The sequence below is a fragment of the Staurois parvus genome, unplaced genomic scaffold (genome assembly GCF_062004578.1).
Source record: "Staurois parvus isolate SC_StPar_1 unplaced genomic scaffold, SC_StPar_1.0 ptg000186l, whole genome shotgun sequence".
Lineage (NCBI taxonomy): Eukaryota > Metazoa > Chordata > Amphibia > Anura > Ranidae > Staurois > Staurois parvus.
Genome location: NW_028317982.1, coordinates 863,004 through 881,444, shown reverse-complemented (window position 1 = coordinate 881,444; position 18,441 = coordinate 863,004). Strand labels below are relative to the sequence as shown.

Sequence of the window (18,441 nt, the reverse complement as noted above, 5' to 3'; positions counted from 1 at the left end):
TTTCCAGGAACATGTGCCATGGGAATATTAACAATATCTCCCAAACATTGGTACAGGCAACAATAAAGAGTTGTTCCTTACTTTATCTGCTGGAGGAGAAAGAAAAAATAATACTGAAATATGTGCTAGAATGGCAGGAGTTCTGGGGGTAAATTTAGGTCATGTCTGGACATACACATTAACATACAACTAAAGGCAAAACTTTTTTTTTCCTTTTGGATACAGTAAAGGACAGTTCTATCCCCTGTCAGATTTTTTTGCCCTCGGTGTCCCATTGAGGAGATTTTTCCTTACTTCCTGTCCCATAACCAAAACAGGAAGTGAGCAGAAATCCCTCCAAATTGAGGGATACCCTGGTTGTCACCAGGGTCACCAGATATAGTGTCTTCACTATAGTAAGATTTCCCATCTATTCCTGTTCGTATAACAATCCAAAATTTGGAATTTTCTTTCAAAGTTTTACTTTTAGTCATACTGTAATGTAAGATCACTGAGCAACAGTGAGCTGTTCTCAAAGGTGTTCGTCCTTGACCAAGTGCTTCCTTTTCAGATTACCCAAGTCATATCTAATATGCTAAGATGATGGGGTTAATTTACTAAAACTGGAGAGTGCAAAATCTGAGGGTATGGTAGCAAATCAGCTTCTAACTTCTAAAAATTGGAAGCAGATTGGTTTCTATGCAGAGCAGCACCAGATTTTGCACTCCACTCTCCAGTTTTGGTAAAAATTTTCAGTCTTTTTTAGTTTGTTTGTCTCAAAAAAATGATAAATATTTTGTTTGGGTACAGTGTTGCATGACCACGCAATTGTCATTCAAAGTGCGACAGTGCTGAAAGCTAAAATTGGCCTGGGCAGGAAGGGGGTAAAAGTGCCCGGTAGGCAAGTGGTTAAAAAAAATATTTATTTTCCATAAAGTACACTTATCCAGCACCACCTTATCTAATTCCTCTAGAGAACACTGCAGGGTAGCTAGACTACGTTCTACCTCGTCTAGTATTCAATATACAACTGTCTTATCCTACATTAGGCAATTACTGCAATAATTGCGCAGAGAACAAAGTAGTGTGATTATGCCTGTGTGCTGCGTACATGTTGGAAAGTCTATAAATTGCTGCCTTCTTTCACATCAGTGATATAGATTCAAGAATTCATGGAAAGCTTCTGTTTTGACTTGTAGGAAATGAATCTTCTATTGTGGACACGACTTCTACCTACGCTTAGCGTCAGCTGTGGCATATGGCGTGTTCAAAGCTCTACGCTGATGTGTGACAAGAATTCTAAAGTTTAGTCTGCAAAATACTATTACAGCTTTACCTGCAAGAGATTCTTTTCTGAAAATCTGCATTCCGGCAATCGAACTGCTGCTGTTATAGCTGGAGTGCTGGATGAGCAGGCTGGTGATGTTATCTGAAAGACTGAGACTGGACAGGTTCATTGCTGATGATGACACCCCAGTGTTGTTTGTGAGCAATGTGATGGAAGCAGTCTTCTGGTCACTTATCTGGAAGGAAAAGCAAATAATGAGAGACAGTCAGTCAACAGTAAGTGGTTTCAAACATGCATGGGACAAACATAGATCTAGGTTAACAAAGTTAACGGAAAAGAAAAAAAAAGACATAAAAAAAAATAGGCAGACTCAGTAGATCACTTTTTTTCTGCTGTCACTTTTCTACATTTCTACGTTCTATAGCCATCCTCAGATAGCAGCTGTGAAAACTCTGTGTTGCCAAAAAGAATTACAGGTGTTTTTTTTGCCCTGAGGAGCATTTTTATCCTATTCAAAATGAATGGGCTGCCTTAAGCAAAGTATGTTACTGCAACGAATGTGAGAATGGGTTCTTACTGCCTAACAATATTTAAAAAAAAATATTTATATATCCTTAAAAAGGATATAGCAAATAAAAAATATTATAACATATACAATTACTGCAGAAGTCATGTAATAATGTAACGTTTTTGAAAATACCTTTCCTTTTCAATCTAAAGCGCTATATTTTTCTGTACAATTCAAATCATCATGGCACCCTGGAGGTATTCTGTTCATTGATGATGTACATAATGCCCAAGAACAGTAATTTCCTGCGTGTGTGTGTTTAGCTTACTGATTTTCACAGAAATCTACACTAAGAAACAAGCCACATTTTAGGCACCCCCTGCAATAGGAATTTTAGTTCTGATGAGATATACTCCCCAATGATTAAATAATTCTAAAGGGATGCAGACCCTGCAGCTTTCCTTATTAAAACACTGAGAGTGCACCAAGTGATTATATTGAACCAGACTAATTCAGCGTCAGTCTGACAAGGATGTTGTAACAGAACCGACCCAGACTGCGATTGAGTACTTCCATTAGACTACCGCTTCCCCGTCAGAACACCGACAACAGACACCACAGCCAACTATGCAAGACTAGACGACACCAGTCTTGAAGTAATCCAAAGGTAAAACTACTTTATTTGAACACAGATACAAGATATATACACTCAAGGGGCAATCCCCCCTCCCTGCATAATGACACAGAGTGGGGCAATCTACATTTAGTAACAAGAGACACACAGGTATTCAAACTTCTCACCAGCAGACAGTCCCATCAGGAGGGAGGGCTGCTGGAGACACCCCCCCCCCACTAAGCTAATAGACATAAACACATACATCCCATAATAGTTTGCTCCCAAGCCAGACAGACAATAGAACAATGGGATGCAGCCACATGACATTAAACAATCAACAACCCCCCACCCCAATATTAGGACAGATCACTCTGTACCCCTAACAGGCACAGGGTGATTTACATATAAGAGGGATATGGGGAGCTGAGACAGGGGTCTCTCCACCTCTCCAAGGTGAGCTGCCCCCCCCCCCCCCCACCCAAAGTGACTCCAGTCACAGATATGTTGAAATAAACAGCTATTTATTTGGGTCAACAAAAGGTAGGAATCTGCTACAATGTTTGCTAAAATCCCTGCAATGTACATTGATTGCTGAGAGCGGATTGTTTTTTTTTCTCAAAGTGAAGTTATTTTCAAGCCTGGTACACACTACAAGTTTTTTTTATTCAACCCAGCAGCTTAAAAGGAAAAAATCTGACAGATCGCCATACCAACACAAGTGATGTTGGTGCGGCAATCTCTCCCATTGTGCCCGCCAGAATACACTGATCATCGCTTAAAGCCATTGGCTGCAAGAGCTGATCGGATGCTGGTTTCCCAGCATGTCCCTTCGACAAAAGCCACTCGTTAGACCGGCTTCTGTTGGACAGACTGCTGTACACACTGACAAAGTCCACAGGAACCATCTGATTTTCAGACAGTGTGTACACAGCTGTAAAATGTCCATAGCCCTGCTGCAGGTTGACTTGAATCCATTTAGTAAATAAGGGCCATAAGGACTGAGGATGTCCTGTATAAGATTGTGTATCACTTAATGTACTGAAAGCTGGAAAAAGATGTAATAGGGTATATATAGTAACCGCATTGCTTCTCAATTTAAACACAAAATGATGCTTTTTGATTAGCCCACAGACTTTTAACATGTGGCTGCAGTTGTGAAAATTTTCACTTTTGAAGTGAGTTGGCACAGACTGTGTGATGTGAATGCAAAAACACTCCATTTTATTTGATGGTGTATCTGTTAACAGCTAATGGGAGGTATAAAAATAACCTTGGAACACAAATGGTCTCTTGCATGATGATGACTTAATCAAAGGTGTTCAGATGCATCAGCAGTAAGTGAAGAAGACAAATTAACAGTGACATGTAATCAGTTTTGAATTGTACAGGCTGTGTGTAGATGTCAGTGTAACAGAGAGCAGAGGCCCAAAATACACAAAAATGTTTGTGCATTAAAGAGGACCTGTCACCATTAAATATATATTTTTATTTGTAAGATGCAAGTTATGAAAGATACTAATATTGCTTATTTTCTGAATAGCTGATTTTTTTTTACAATTAATGTTTCACAGAAATAGTTGCAAACAGCCTGGCCTATAGCACTGTTTTTCAAACAATGCCATATGTACCTTCAGGGCTATATAGCTTCAACTATGAAGAAAAAAGCAACCGAATGCCTGAGCTCCTGCGTGGACAGTGGACTCCACAATGTTAGTATCCCCACATGTGTATGGAAGGAATGCAAGCTGTGCTGCCCTCAACGGACCAGGGAAATCTAGATAGAACTGTAAGAGGGCGCATGGACCTAGTACATTACCTTTAAAAACGGAATTTATTGATAAAAAGTAAAATACTGACAAAGAAATAAAATCAAATGGAGAGTATGTCACAAGAAATGCAGCGTGGTCCAATCACCCTGAAGGTGGTCTGGTGGGGAACTGTAGACCTCTAGGTAGCTGATGGCTGACGTGTTTCGAGGCTGTGCCTCTTTTGTGGCTCAGTTTTTAATGGGTAAGGTAATACACTAGGCCAGTGCGCCTTCTTTTTGGCTTTTCCTATATAGCTTCACGCTGAACTCCAAGCAAACAGCTAAATACATACGGTAGGTAAAATACATATATTGTTGCTGTTAAACTGATTTGCATTTGTCTATACAGTCCTGATATTTACACTTTTGCCACACAGTACAGCCCTGCCTGGCAGTAGAGGAGACCAAAACTTTGCTGCAGTTTTACTTTTACTTATCGCTTTGTGGTGTGTCACCTTTCACAGCAAGCTAGTGCGTTTCTTAACATTAGTGTTGCTACACATTAGTGTGTTGATTCTGCTTTTGCTGTGACTCCAAAGAAAGAAGAAGCAACACACTAAGTTCATCTCTATGCCGCTCTGCTCCCTCCTCCTATCTGCATGCTCCTTGCACTGCATGACACCTGAATGGCACCTTGTGCTGCTTCTCAGAAATTGATAGGAGGCCAGACTCAGGTACTTACACTGCTTCCATTTTAAAAACACATACAAGGATTTATTATTGAATACATTATCCCCTGTGGCACTTTTGTCCCTTCAGAATATACATACATTGATGACAGATAAGTAATTTGAGCTAGGCTTGTTACAGATGAGGATCATTCAGAGATGCAATAGTCCCTATTCAACTTGCACAGCTGTTAAAGTGACCTTTGGCATTCCTTATGCTACTTTATCTAACAGTACACATCACAGTTCTCTAGCAATCCCTAGACAGCAGCTGTGAAAAATTCACTTTACTTTCAGAAATCATCTGTGCATAGCTGAAGGGTAAAGTCTGCCTGGATACATGGCACCATCCTTCCATTCCCAGTTGGTGAAGTGTAATATTTTTTTCTATTAGCGGACAACACTATATAAATAAATAACTATATAAAAGCCTATATAAACAAACAAACCCCCCAAATCTCTTTTTTATTCTATATCCTCTCCCGTCCTACAACCCCTTAATATTGGTTCTATAGCCACTGCTGTTCTCTACACCTAAATAGTGTGTCTATATCCCCTGCCATCCTACACACCCAATTATTGTGTCCATACCCTTACCCATCCTTCACACTTCTTGCTGCTGTTGCTTTCATACCCGCTTCTATCCATCACACTTTATTGCCATTTCCATACCCTCCATCATCCTACATACCTCAATGTTAGTTCTACACCTTCTCCTGTCCTGCACACTTCTTTGTTCCATAACTGCTCCCATTCTCCACAGCCCATTGTTGGTTCAATACCCTCTCCTGTCTTCCACAGCTCATGGTTGGTTTAATACCCTCTCCTGTCCACCACAGTTAATTGTTTGTTCAATATCCCCTCCTGTTCTACACAGCTCATTGTTGTCTCAATACCCTTGCCTGTCCTGCACAGCTCATATCCTCATTATACATCCTCGTCCATCTTCAAATCTCATTGTGTTTCCATACCCTCTCCTGTCCTGCACATCTTATTGTGGTTCCATACCCTCTCCTGTCCTCCACATCTTATTGTGGTACCATACCCTCTCTTGTCCTGCACATCTTATTGTGGTTCCATACCCTCTCCTGTCCTCCACATCTTATTGTGGTACCATACCCTCTCCTGTCCTGCACATCTTATTGTGGTTCCATACCCTCTCCTGTCCTCCACATCTTATTGTGGTTCCATACCCTCTCCTGTCCTCCACATCTTATTGTGGTTCCATACCCTCTCCTGTCCTACACATCTCATTGTTGTTCTATAACCAATCTTGCCTTCCACATCTCTTTGTGGGTCCATACCCTCTATCCTCCACATCTCGTTGTGATTCCATTACCTCTCTGTCCTCCACAGCTCACTGGGGGTTCAATAGATTCTACTGTCCTCCACAGTTCATTGTTGTTTCCATACCCTCGCCTGTCCTCCACAGCTCTTTGTTGGTTAAATGCCATCTCCTATCCTCCATAACTTTTTGTTGGTTCCATACCCTCTCCTGTCCTCCACAGCTCATTGTTGGTTCCATACCCTCTCCTGTCCTCCACAGATCTTTGTTGGTTTCATACCTTTTCCTATCCATTCACACCTGCCTTCTGGTTTCATATCCTCTCCCATCCTAGACACCTCATTGTCGTTATATATATTATACACACATACAAACACTATAGATATTATCCTGGATTTTAAAGGAGCTACAGTAAATGCTAGCCCAGAATATGTCAAGAATTGTTGGGAGAGTTAATCTCTTTGCTATACTTACATAAATTTGCATGTATCCTCTAACACAAACATTAATATGAATAAACTTATGGTTTTACACACATATTTATGTGTAGACCTTGCCATCAATTTCAGTGGCATCCAAGAGATTCCCTGCGGCCAAGAATGGATTATGAATAGCTGAGCCACAGTACACAGTTTAGATGTAAACCCTGTCTAAAATATATACAGTTGTGTCCAAAATTATTCAACCCCCAATGCTGTAAAGGGGTTTAGGGACTATAGTGTACATTTGGAATTGTATTCAGAATCAAATCCTACAAGGACGTTGTAACTACCCAAATGCAACTAAAATGACATCAATTGTTTATGTAATACAGTAGTAAATGGTTCTTATGTGGTTTCTTCATTGCCACAATTATTCAACCCCTTAAAGACTACCACTCTGAAGAACAGAGGTTCATACAGGTGCTTTCCATCAGGTATTGAAAACACCTGTGGATGTCACCGAGCAGCAATCAAGCATAATAAGCACCAATTAGGCAGCTTTAAAATGACTGTGATACTCAGCTCCTTCTAGACATTTACTGGTGTGGTTACAAACATGGTGAAGGCAAGAGAATGGTCCAGGAAGACAAGAGAAGAGGTGATTTCTCTTCACAGGAAGGGCAATGGCTATAAGAAGATTGCAAAGATGTTAAACATACCAAGAGACACCTTAGGAAGCATCATTCGCAAATTCAAGGCAAAGGGCACTGTTGAAACGCTACCTGGTCGTGGCAGAAAGAAGATGCTGACTTCGACTGCTGTGCGCTACCTGAAGCGTAGAGTGGAGAGAAGTCCCCGTGTGACTGCTGAGGAACTGAGAAAAGATTTGTCAGATGTGGGTACAGAAGTTTCAGCCCAGACAATAAGACGCACACTGCGTAATGAAGGCCTCCGTGCCAGAACTCCCAGGCGTACCCCCTTGCTGTCTCCAAAGAATAAGAAGAGTCGACTGCAGTATGCCAAAAGCCATGTGGACAAACCACAAAAGTTGTGGGATAGTGTTCTGTGGACTGATGAAACAAAATTAGAACTGTTTGGGCCCATGGATCAACGCTATGTTTGGAGGAGGAAGAACAAGGCCTATGATGAAAAGAACACCTTGCCTACTGTGAAGCATGGTGGAGGGTCAATCATGCTTTGGGGCTGTTTTGCTTCTGCAGGTACAGGGAAGCTTCAGCGTGTGCAAGGTACCATGAATTCTCTTCAGTACCAGGAGATATTGGATGGAAACGTGATGCAGTCCGTCACACACCTGAGGCTTGGGAGACGTTGGACCTTTCAACAGGACAATGATCCCAAGCATACCTCCAAGTCCACTAGAGCATGGTTGCAGAGGAAAGGCTGGAACATTTTGGAGTGGCCATCGCAGTCACCAGACTTAAATCCGATTGAGAACCTCTGGTGGGACTTAAAGAAAGCAGTTGCAGTGCGCAAGCCTAAGAATGTGACTGAACTGGAGGCCTTTGCCCATGAAGAATGGGCGAAGATACCCGTAGATCGCTGCAAGACACTTGTGTCAAGCTATGCTTCACGTTTAAAAGCTGTTATAACTGTAAAAGGATGCTGTACTAAGTACTAAGATTGAATGTCACTTGGGGGTTGAATAAAACTGATAATGCTGTGAGCACAGAAAAGACATTTGTGGTTATTTCATTATAACTGTTATGTTATATTTGTCTGACCTACAAGTGCCTCTTTAATGTAAATGTAAGCAAGATGACTGAATGATCAAAAGCAATGTCAAACTGGCCAAAACACTCAATTTCAGTGGGGGTTGAATAATTTTGGACACAACTGTAATACTCATAACAAACTAATTCTGCCCGCGAATTAAAATCTCTATTGTGCAATTCACGAACTCAATCTAGGGAAAACAATCCTAGCTTAGCAGATTTGATAAAGCTTTGCTATATTAAATCCTGTTTCTCATGGGCTGAGAGAGGCGCTGGAGGTTAGCGTTGTCTCTGCAATCCAAGTCATTGTGTATTCATAGAATTATCTGTACACAGATTGGGAAATAGGGGTCTGGTGCCACAGGCTTCTATTTAACATCCGCCTAAGCTATCTATATTATGAGGAATAATTTATGGCCAGAACATGTTATAAATAGTAAACACTTTGCACTTGCCCTCTGCCTAGTACTACCTAGCAACTGGGAATGTACAACATTAAAATGCCAAGGCAGATATGAATTAGTAGAGGAGGGGCTTAGACAATTGGATTGCATGTATGAATTAGTACCTGTGAGATAAAAGTGACTATCAGCAATTATGTGTTTATTTTAACATGTATTAGGCCAGCCATACATGGATCGAAATTCGGCCAGTTCAGCAAAGACCAGTCAAATTTTGATCCATATATGGGCTAGTAGATTGTATACAAGTCAGTCAATCTATTGATTGATTTGTGTACAACCAGCTTGTCAGGTTTTTCACCCAACGATTAGTGCCATCGGCTATAGCCGGCAACACTGATCATCGTATCCTGCTGGCAAGGAAGGCTCCCCGACAGCAGAATACAATAGTACAGCAGCAGTGACTCCACCATCCACACTAAATGTGCGGATAGAGGAGTTGGTTAATTTTTTTCATTCAACCCCCTGGTTGAAAAAAATAAAAAAATAACCACGTACAGTTAGCCTAAATAAAACGCCACAGATTGGTAAACTCTTTATTGCTCAATAAACAATTTAATGGGTCTCCCTATGATTAAGTCCGGAAGTAACAAAGCACGTCAGCGACTGGTTGAGCGGCGACTGGAAGTGACGAATATCGGAAACGGAAGTGACACAGGATTGTCCGAGGGCGAGGATCGGCAGTGGTGAGAGCATTGTGCGGTCTTCCCTCTCTGATTAACCAAAACACTTGCTTCTTTGGGCTTTATTTTTTCTTACTTCTTGTAAGTAGCATTCTCGGGCAGAGAATAAAAGGTTTTAAGTGATACTGCACCATGTCGGGTCTCTATTTTTTATTTTCTATGTGATGTTTGTTGGGAGTATCGGAAAGAGTTATCACTATCTTGGAGAGTCTAAGCCATCATTGGAGGAATCCATTCTGTGTCTTGATAAGGATCTGTTCCTTGGAGAATTATATACCCAAAAGTGCAAAATGCCAACCATGAGAATGGAAGGCAAATATGTCTGGTGAGTGCATACCTGAGAGGGGAGCACAGCACAACTTCAGTTGCTTCACTAATATTCACGTGGTGATTATTGGAATATGATTATGAAGTAACTTCACGTGGTGATTATAAAAAGGACTGAATTATTTGGACTTTTCATGTGTTTCTTTATACTTTGAAAATCATTTTGTTTGAGTTTGAGCACCGCATTAATATTTTATAGAATATTATTTTGAATTTAATGGGTAAGCCCACTCAAAACTGATATTTCACTTTTTGGTAGATGCTGAAGAGTTAAACAACCGAATTTTCATACCTCTCAGAGACACTATTAACAAGATCTTTGTTGCTTGAGTTCCTAGATCTGCGCACCTGCTGTGGTCATTATAAAGGGTTCCAATCACCCTGCTGGAGATGGAGACCGTTTATTTTATATTACACATATTAAAAATGAGGTGTTGTAAGACACTATGATGGAAAGATGCAGAGCCTCGAATGATTGCAGTGAATCTCAGAACTGAAATATCCAAGGTTTAAAAGGAAGCCAGAGGCTTACACAGCTCACCAGGCTCCACCTATAACTATATTGGATGGACTGACCCTTTAAACCCTCTATGATTGTGGTGTTTACTGACTTCATAATATTTGTTTGGAAGCCTTTATTAAATTTGAGCTTTTAACTCTGCTTGGGTACAATGTGCCAAGCCTATCTCTCTTTGTTCCTTGGCCTTAAGCAGTAAGGGGAAAAGGGGAAAATACTGTTAGACACAGATTGATTGTTTTTGACATGTTATTCTGGACTCTAGATGTGTAAGCACATTGCATGTTGCAGCAAAAACCGTACATTGGTGCAACAATCAATATCCTAGTACAATTTTATTAGCCTTTTTTTATACCTATTAAGTTACTTTTGGGTTTATGGAGCTACGTTCAGGTTAGGTTTGTTGGTGGGTTTATTTTAACTTTTACTTTTAGGGCCAGTTCACACTACATGCGTTTCAGTGTGCTTTTTTCTGCATCCAAAAACACAAAGAAACTAGGTTATATGGTTGTCAATGTCATAGTTCACATCAGTGCTTGAAGTTCCAGTGCGTTCCGGTTGCAAAAAACAAAGCAGAACAGGCTGCATTTTTCTGCACGGAACTGTACTGGAACACCGTAAAACACATCAAAAAAGCACAAAAAGGCACTGTAAGACACATGCCCCTATTTCAACTGAAGAAATAGAGAGGGGTAAAAATTAACCAGAACGCATCAAAAATGCACCGAAACATGTCAAAAATGCATCAGAGATGCACCGGAAAGCACCAAAAATGTGTCAAAAATGCGCATGCAAAAATTAATCTGGAACGCATCTGGACTGTGTTTCTATGGTGTGAACTGGCCCTCAAGGCCGGTTCATACTGCATGCATTTCAGTTTGCTTTTTTTCTGCATCCAAAATGCACAGAAGGTAGGTTATATAGTTATGTATATAGAAAACCCTCAACGCTATGGACCTCCTAAAAAAACCTGTGCGGCTACCATATAATGTGTTCCCACATGTACAACATAAATAAACAAATAGAAAAATGCAGCGCAACAATATATATACAAAATATACTGCTAACCAATAAATTTGTGCAAAAACAAACAACATTGCTTGTGAAAATCAATGTGTGCTATACCAGACGTCTAATCAATACATACATATAAGACTCCATAATCTGCACATAACCAGTGCTCTAAATGAATTGTGCACACAAATAATTCTCTTTAATAGAGAACTGTCCCTTTAAATCTTGAATATCAGCACATGGACTTGTGTGGTATATATCCCATAAATCGTGATCCACATGCACCAACTAGAAGTGTCATCGGAATATAGTCTCAAAAAATGGTGAACCGTCCCTTTAAATCCGCTGTACTTTAAATAGACCAGTGTAACACACTACTGAATACACGTGTGCAGTGCTCCTGTGTCACCCCTTAGTGCTCATCCACTTCCAACACTCAATTGGTGCTGATATTCAAGACTTAAAAGGGACAGTTCACTATTAAGGACAATTCGTGTGCACAATTCATTTAGAGCACTGGTTATGTGCAGTTTATGGAGTCCTATAGTATGTATTAATCAGACGTCTGGTATAGCACACATTGATTTTCACAAGCATAGTCGTTTGTTTTTGCACAAATTTATTGTTTAGCACTATATTTTGTATATATATTGTTGTGCTGCATTTTTCTATTTGTTTATTTAGGTTATATGGTTGTCAATGTCATAGTTCACATCAGCGCTTGCAGTTCCAGAAAAAAAATAGAATATGCTGCATTTTTCCTGCAAAGAACTGTATTAGAATGCGGTAAAATGTATCAAAAACGCACCGGAAGGAACCAAAATGCACTGGAACACACATTTCCCTATTTAAATTGAAGAAAAAGAGAGGGGAAAAAATTAGCTGGAACGCGTCAAAAACGAACCGGAAAGCGTCAAAAACGCACATGCAGAAACACATCCGGAACGCGTTTCTATAGTGTGAACTGACCCTGAAGGCCTATATTAAAGGATAAGTGCAAACAGGGGCAGACTCACCATTCGAGCACTCGGGCACTGCCCGAGGGCCCGAGGTCAGTAGGGGGCCCAATAAAATGTCCCTGGTACCTTTTATAGGCTTATTTGGGTGTGTTTTAAGTGTGGGCAAGGACACAGGGGCCTAATGATCCCCAATTGCCCAGGGGCCCCATGAGTTGTCAGTCCACCCCTGAGTGTAAATTAAGACCAAGTGCACTTATCCTTTTGTGCTCCTTTGCCCTGACTCAACCTAAGTCACCCTCTCTCACCACAGATGCTTACTTACCTCAATCTGACGGTCATGGACTCTGGTGTTTTTTTACATCCGGCATAATTCTCATTCTGCTGGCTGCGCCTGTGCATTACAGCCCCACAGACCTGCGGCACCTGATGTAAACTAACATCACAGATCATGACCATCAGATGAAGGAAAATATGCATCTCTGGAGGGAAGGGTGGATTAGGTTAGGTCAGGTCAGCTGTACTTTGTCTTAAAAAGTACCTATCCTTTAATGGTTTTACTGAGGCATAGGTTTAGGGGTTGGGCTAAGGTCAAAGCTAAACTCCAGATTTTATCACAGTAGAGGGCCTTTGCCCAAACTGCTGTTCCTCTTTGGGTTGGAAGTACACAATTGTATAAAATGTCTATGATGTAGCAATAACAGTACCATAGAACATATTAACTCAATAATTTGGGGAGTTGTCTGCATACTTTTGGCCATATAGCAGGTGTGATGGTCAGGATAGTAAATGCATTCAACTAGGACTACTTGTTCTGTAAAGTTGAAGATGTTTTGTAGCTCCTCCAAGCCACTCCCTCAGTTCCAAATTATTGGTAATGATCAGGTGTCCAAAACTTTGGACCAAAAGGCCTCATGCACATTAGCACCTGGGGCCCTATGATTCAGGCTTCTTTCCCCACCGAGGAGCCACAGGTGCTGCATACAACTACATATAGAAATCAGTAGCTGTACGTGGGTGTATCGCTACTCCCCTAGAAGGCGCAGGTATACAGTCCACGTCCTCCCTAAATACCTTGCCCCGCGGTCAGGCACAAAGGCTCATTCACTTGTGTCTCCAATAATCAGCTTAGGGGTGTTGAGGTATGAGGGAGATGAGTGGGATACTCCAGATTAGGAACTATGTACACCAAGGACTTTGTCTAATCTACAGAACAAGCTATACCCGAGTCTGTGCTTCAATCAGACAATGGTCTTCAGCTTTAAGCAGTAGCAACATGTAGTAGGAGTAACAGCAGTAACTTCTTTAGAGCTCCAAAGCGGTGTCCCTTTAAGTAAAACTAAAGGCAATACATTTTTTGGATAGAGTGGAGGGGGATTAGAAGCCTTGTCAGTTTTTATTGCTGTCTGTGTCCCCATTAGGGGGATTCACCCTCTCTATTTGTCCTGTTTACCATAATTATTGGAAGTGAAACTAAAAGAAAATCCCAAATTTTGGGTTGTCCCCAGAAAAGTAATAGAGGGAAAATCTTCCAATGGGGACACTAGTTCTGGTGACCTGGGAGTTCCCAAGAAATTCCCTTAATTTTGCAGGGATTTCCTCTCACTTCCTGTTTAGCTATGGGACAGGAAGTGAAGAAAATCTCCATACTGGGAAACAGATGGTGGAAAACATCTCATGGGTTATAACCCGCCCTTGCTCTATCCAGAATTTTAAAAAAATTTTGCCTATAGATCTACTTTAAATAGTAGTGGGCACATGGCCAACACTCTTGGAAACAATAGCTGGAGCTGACTTCCTAGCACCAGAGGGGGTTAAAGAGCATGGAGTCTCTAAGATCCTTAGGGATGTCTGTACTCACAAAGCTTGAGAGCAACTGGACGCCTTCCTTCGTGATACCAGACCAGATCTTCAGGAGGCAGCCTTTCAATTAGCATAGCAGAAGCCCACTGAGGCCCACGGCAGTAACTGCCTCTCCCAGGCTTGGGCAATCCTAGCCAGGATAGACTCAGTGCCCCGTGTGCTCACTATATATACACAGTTACCCAGCATGCCTTATGCCGTGGAGCCCCTCTCTCTGGGATAAGCTGAGGTTGTATCAATATTCATGCTGCCATCTGCATAGCTCCACACCTAACATCCAGAAACTTCTGCAGTCTCCTGGACACAGAGGAAGCTATAGGCAGACTAGCAGCTCCTGAGCACATAGAGCAGGCCTCACTAAATGATCACAACTCACTCATTACAGTGAGCTAGCTATGCTTTTAGCAACAAATTAGAGTCACTTTGCCTACAGAGTGACATCTAAATGTACCTATCAAAACATAACTAATCCCATCTATCTAACCCTACCTAGGAGGGTACTACAGGGGTATGAGCGGGTACTTGTGCAAAAAGGCATATGCGTACAGATGTACACCCCTGCACGCCATCCCTATGGTTCCTGGGCGGGGAAATACTCTGGAATTTTGCATCATACGGACCCAGGCATATAAAGCCTTAGTGCATTTTTCTGACACTTATAAAACATGGGATGTGTAAGAAATGTTGCATATTATTACATTGACACTCACTGTTGCACATTTCTGGAACGTCACACCTCCAGGAGAAGAAGAGATGACAGCTCTGGACTGTAAAAAGCAGAATTACAGGGAAAATTAAAACATACATAACAGCAAAAGCAGCATAAAGACACAACGCAATGAACCAGACAATGCATTTATGGAAAATGTTTCACTGTATCAGGTAATCATTATCCACTGGCAGTGCTTAGCCACTGTAGATCTTTACTGTGTAATCCATAAGTACAGACCATTGTAATATTTGAAAAAAGGTGAGAAGGAACAGTATCATAAAAAATGTTTGTTTTGTGATAACTGAACGCATTCTTAGTGGCCTTTAACTATACATTTCAATAGGATTGCTTTAAAAAGGTGAATTCCGAGCACAAGAATCTTTTGTTTAAATATTTTCTTCAATAGCCACAAACCATACAAATCTACTCTGTGTGTACCAAATGGCTTTGCAAACCTAGATATTACCATATAAAAGTAGTAGTGACATCATCACTGTGCTGTACGTAGCCTGAGCAGAGCTGTAGGAGGGGCCCAACAGGCTCCACCCACTACAGGCTGCCTACAGAATACTACAGGAGGGGGCAGAGACAAGGCCAGTCACCCTGCACAAGGAGAGAGAGCAGCAGTGATTGGTCTGTATTACAGGAAGCTCCTGCAAAGTTCTACACTGAATTACTGCACAGATCTTGAAGAAATAACAAAGCACACCAAGATTCCAGTAAGAATATACATGCCTCCTCAGGGGTGTGAATTTTTTTTTAAAAACTTTATAAACTAGGGGTCCAGTTTACTTGTCCCTCATAACAATCTACTTGTCCTGATAAAAAAAAAAAACAATTGCCAGGATGTAAGGGTTGATGTTTTTATTAGGCAGAGGTGCTTTTAAAAACGAAAGGGGCTTTAGGCCAACTTAAACTGATAGAAAGTTTCTTAGAACCCCCAAACATATATTTTTTTTTAAAGCAGAGGCCCTAGAGAATAAATTGGTGGGTTTTGCAATTTTTTTTATGTAACGCAGTGTTTACACAGTGTTTTTTCAAACAGAATTAAAAAAAATACACTCTTTTGAATTTGAATGCAAAAAAAAAAAAAAAAACACAATACTAAACTAAATTTTACTATCCATAGGTGGCTTTTTCACAGCCTTTACAGAGAAGGTCTGGTGCTAGGATTACTGCCCATGATCTGACGTTCTCAGTGATACATCATGTGTGGGAAGATTGCGGTTTGTGTATGTGCGGAACTGAAGCGTGTTCACCTTTGTGAGCGGGGAAGGGGGTGTTTTAAAAAAATTTATAAACTTTTTATTATTTAAACACTGTTGCTTTATTTTTTTTCTTTTTTGATCACTTTTATTGCTGTCAGAAAGAATGTAAACATCCCTTGTGACAACAATAGGCAGTGACAGGTGCTCTTTATCAAGCGATCTGGTATCAATAAGACCGAAGATCGCTCCTCTGCCCTTAAATCGTTGTGATCAAAAGCATTCTATTTTTAAAAATGGCGCCATTTACATAGGAGAAATCATAAGTTATGTATGCTCAACGCTTCCTGTTTTCTATATCATAGAGGCGAACAGAGCAGTTCCAGTCTTTGTCTGCCTTTATGATCAGCCGGCGGAACCGCCAGATGGTTGATCAGGTGTCCTGGTGCGATGAGACAGCCCTCGGAAGGGGAGATGTCCCAACCCACTGCTTGCAAAAGAGATCCAATGGCTAGTTAGCCGCTTGGATTTCTTTTACAAGAGAGCCAACTGTAAACCCTGCTGTTTGCCCGCAGCAGGGCTAAATGTAAAGAAAAACCTCTTGCCCGGTGCCCATAACTGCATCTCCCGGGCACTGGGCTATAGGAATTGCACATCCCTGCTCCTGTATTTAGGCAACATGTACTTATCCCGAATTTCAGCGTTAAAGTTGATCTCCAGGCATACAGATTAACACACATAAAAAAATATATACAACGGATCTGCCTTCCCACCAAAGGATTTGTATTTCGGTCCATCACCTACTGAGATTTATACTGCTCTGCCACACAGCAAAAGCCTTGTCTAGCATAGCAGAAAACCTGATTTTTCTCTCCTGTACATATAGGTTCTCTCCAACTATTAACTGGACAGTGAAAAGAGAAGCAGCAAACTGATGACTCATCTCTGTCATTCTGCTCAACATGTCTCCTATTAACATGCTGTTTGCCAGCAAATTAATGGATTGGATCCTTGTGCTGCTTCACCCTCTCCCTGCCTGAGCTCTGCAGTACAGAGATTGTAACAGGCTGCTACAACATCAAACTCAGGTACTTAAACTGCTTGCATTAAAAAAAAAAAAAAAATGTAATGATGTATTAATGAATACAGAGCGTAATTCATTGCTGTCTTTGAAATCTGCTTGAATTTCAGCTCTTCTTGCACAAGCCCAGTAGTGATCGATTCTGTAAGTGCCAAGCTGTGTGTACATAATACGGTAAAAGGGGTTACCGCAGGTGAAAAGCTCTAAGTGATTTGGTTATACCTGCTCACACAATGGGAATATATTGTGACCTCACATCGCAAATGACAACAGATAAAACTGTGATGGGATTTTCAATTTCTGTCTACGTCTAGCGCAATAAGATGAAAGCGCAGGGCCATTAAATTCCAATCAAAGGCTCAAATATGGAACCACAAGACTCACTTGAAAGCCGCAATGTAAATATTCGCATTGTAAGAACAGCTCTGCCCAACCACCCATGAAAGAGAACGGCAGAAAATTACTTATTGATTTTCACTGACGAGAACACAAATTATTCGCTTTGACAAGAACATGCATTATTTTGCTCAAGATCAAAGAGGAAAGGATGAGTGCAGGTATTCCTAATAATCTGGGTTTTTTAAGAAGCTTTATGGAAAATGAAAGTAGGCAAGGCATCTTTGCAGAATAAACTTTTTGTTTTGAACAGAATGGGGAAGGAATAAAACTCCTGTGAAATATTTATTGTGACTCGCAGGGTTTTTTTTTTCCTCAGACAGTAGGTGCAGGAACTCTCCCCTTCTGAATCAGTTCTGGTCTCCACCCCCCTACCCACCTCCAAGAAAAGTCCCTTGGATCCACCCCTACCCACCTCCCAGTACCGCTCCTTGTAGGGAATAGAGAACCAAGTATTATTTTGTGGTGCTAAGTAATTTGTATGGAATTTGTAAATGATAATAAGAAAACCAGTAAAATAGATCCCCCGCAGCCAGCCAGCAGCAATAGATCCCCCCAGGAACAATGGACCCCGGCAACAAAATATCACCCCAGCAACCATAGACCCCAGCAGCAACAACAGATCTGCCAGCATCAATAGACTCTCCAGCAACAATAGCCATCTCCCTTAAAAGTAGATCCCTTCCAGCAACAATAGACCTCCCCAGCAAAAGTAGACCATATGCAAAAATAGATCCCCTCCAGTCACAATAGATCCCCATCATGCATAGACCCTCCAGCGCACCCCAGCCTCCCTTGCCATTACATATATGCAGTGCTGGAGGTGTCAGAACCGCGTTCCCACGGGAAAAAAAGCCCTCGTTAGCTGTGTCCAAATTGTCGTGATGTCTTTTATTGGGAAAGGAAGCAAGTCAGTGCAA

At 41.2% G+C, this 18,441-nt stretch overlaps 1 protein-coding gene across 2 annotated transcripts in view; it reads right to left on the bottom strand.

Annotated features, from left to right (window-relative positions):
- Window positions 1-18,441, bottom strand: part of EVC2 (EvC ciliary complex subunit 2) — a 212,080-nt gene that overhangs the window by 151,456 nt on the left and 42,183 nt on the right. For both annotated transcript variants that reach the window (XM_089677395.1, XM_089677396.1), the window contains exons 4-5: window positions 14,838-14,894; window positions 1,316-1,502 (exon numbers count right to left, since the gene is read on the bottom strand). In XM_089677395.1, the coding sequence (XP_089533521.1) occupies window positions 1,316-1,502; window positions 14,838-14,894 (244 nt within the window). The remainder of the gene's footprint in view (window positions 1-1,315; window positions 1,503-14,837; window positions 14,895-18,441) is intronic.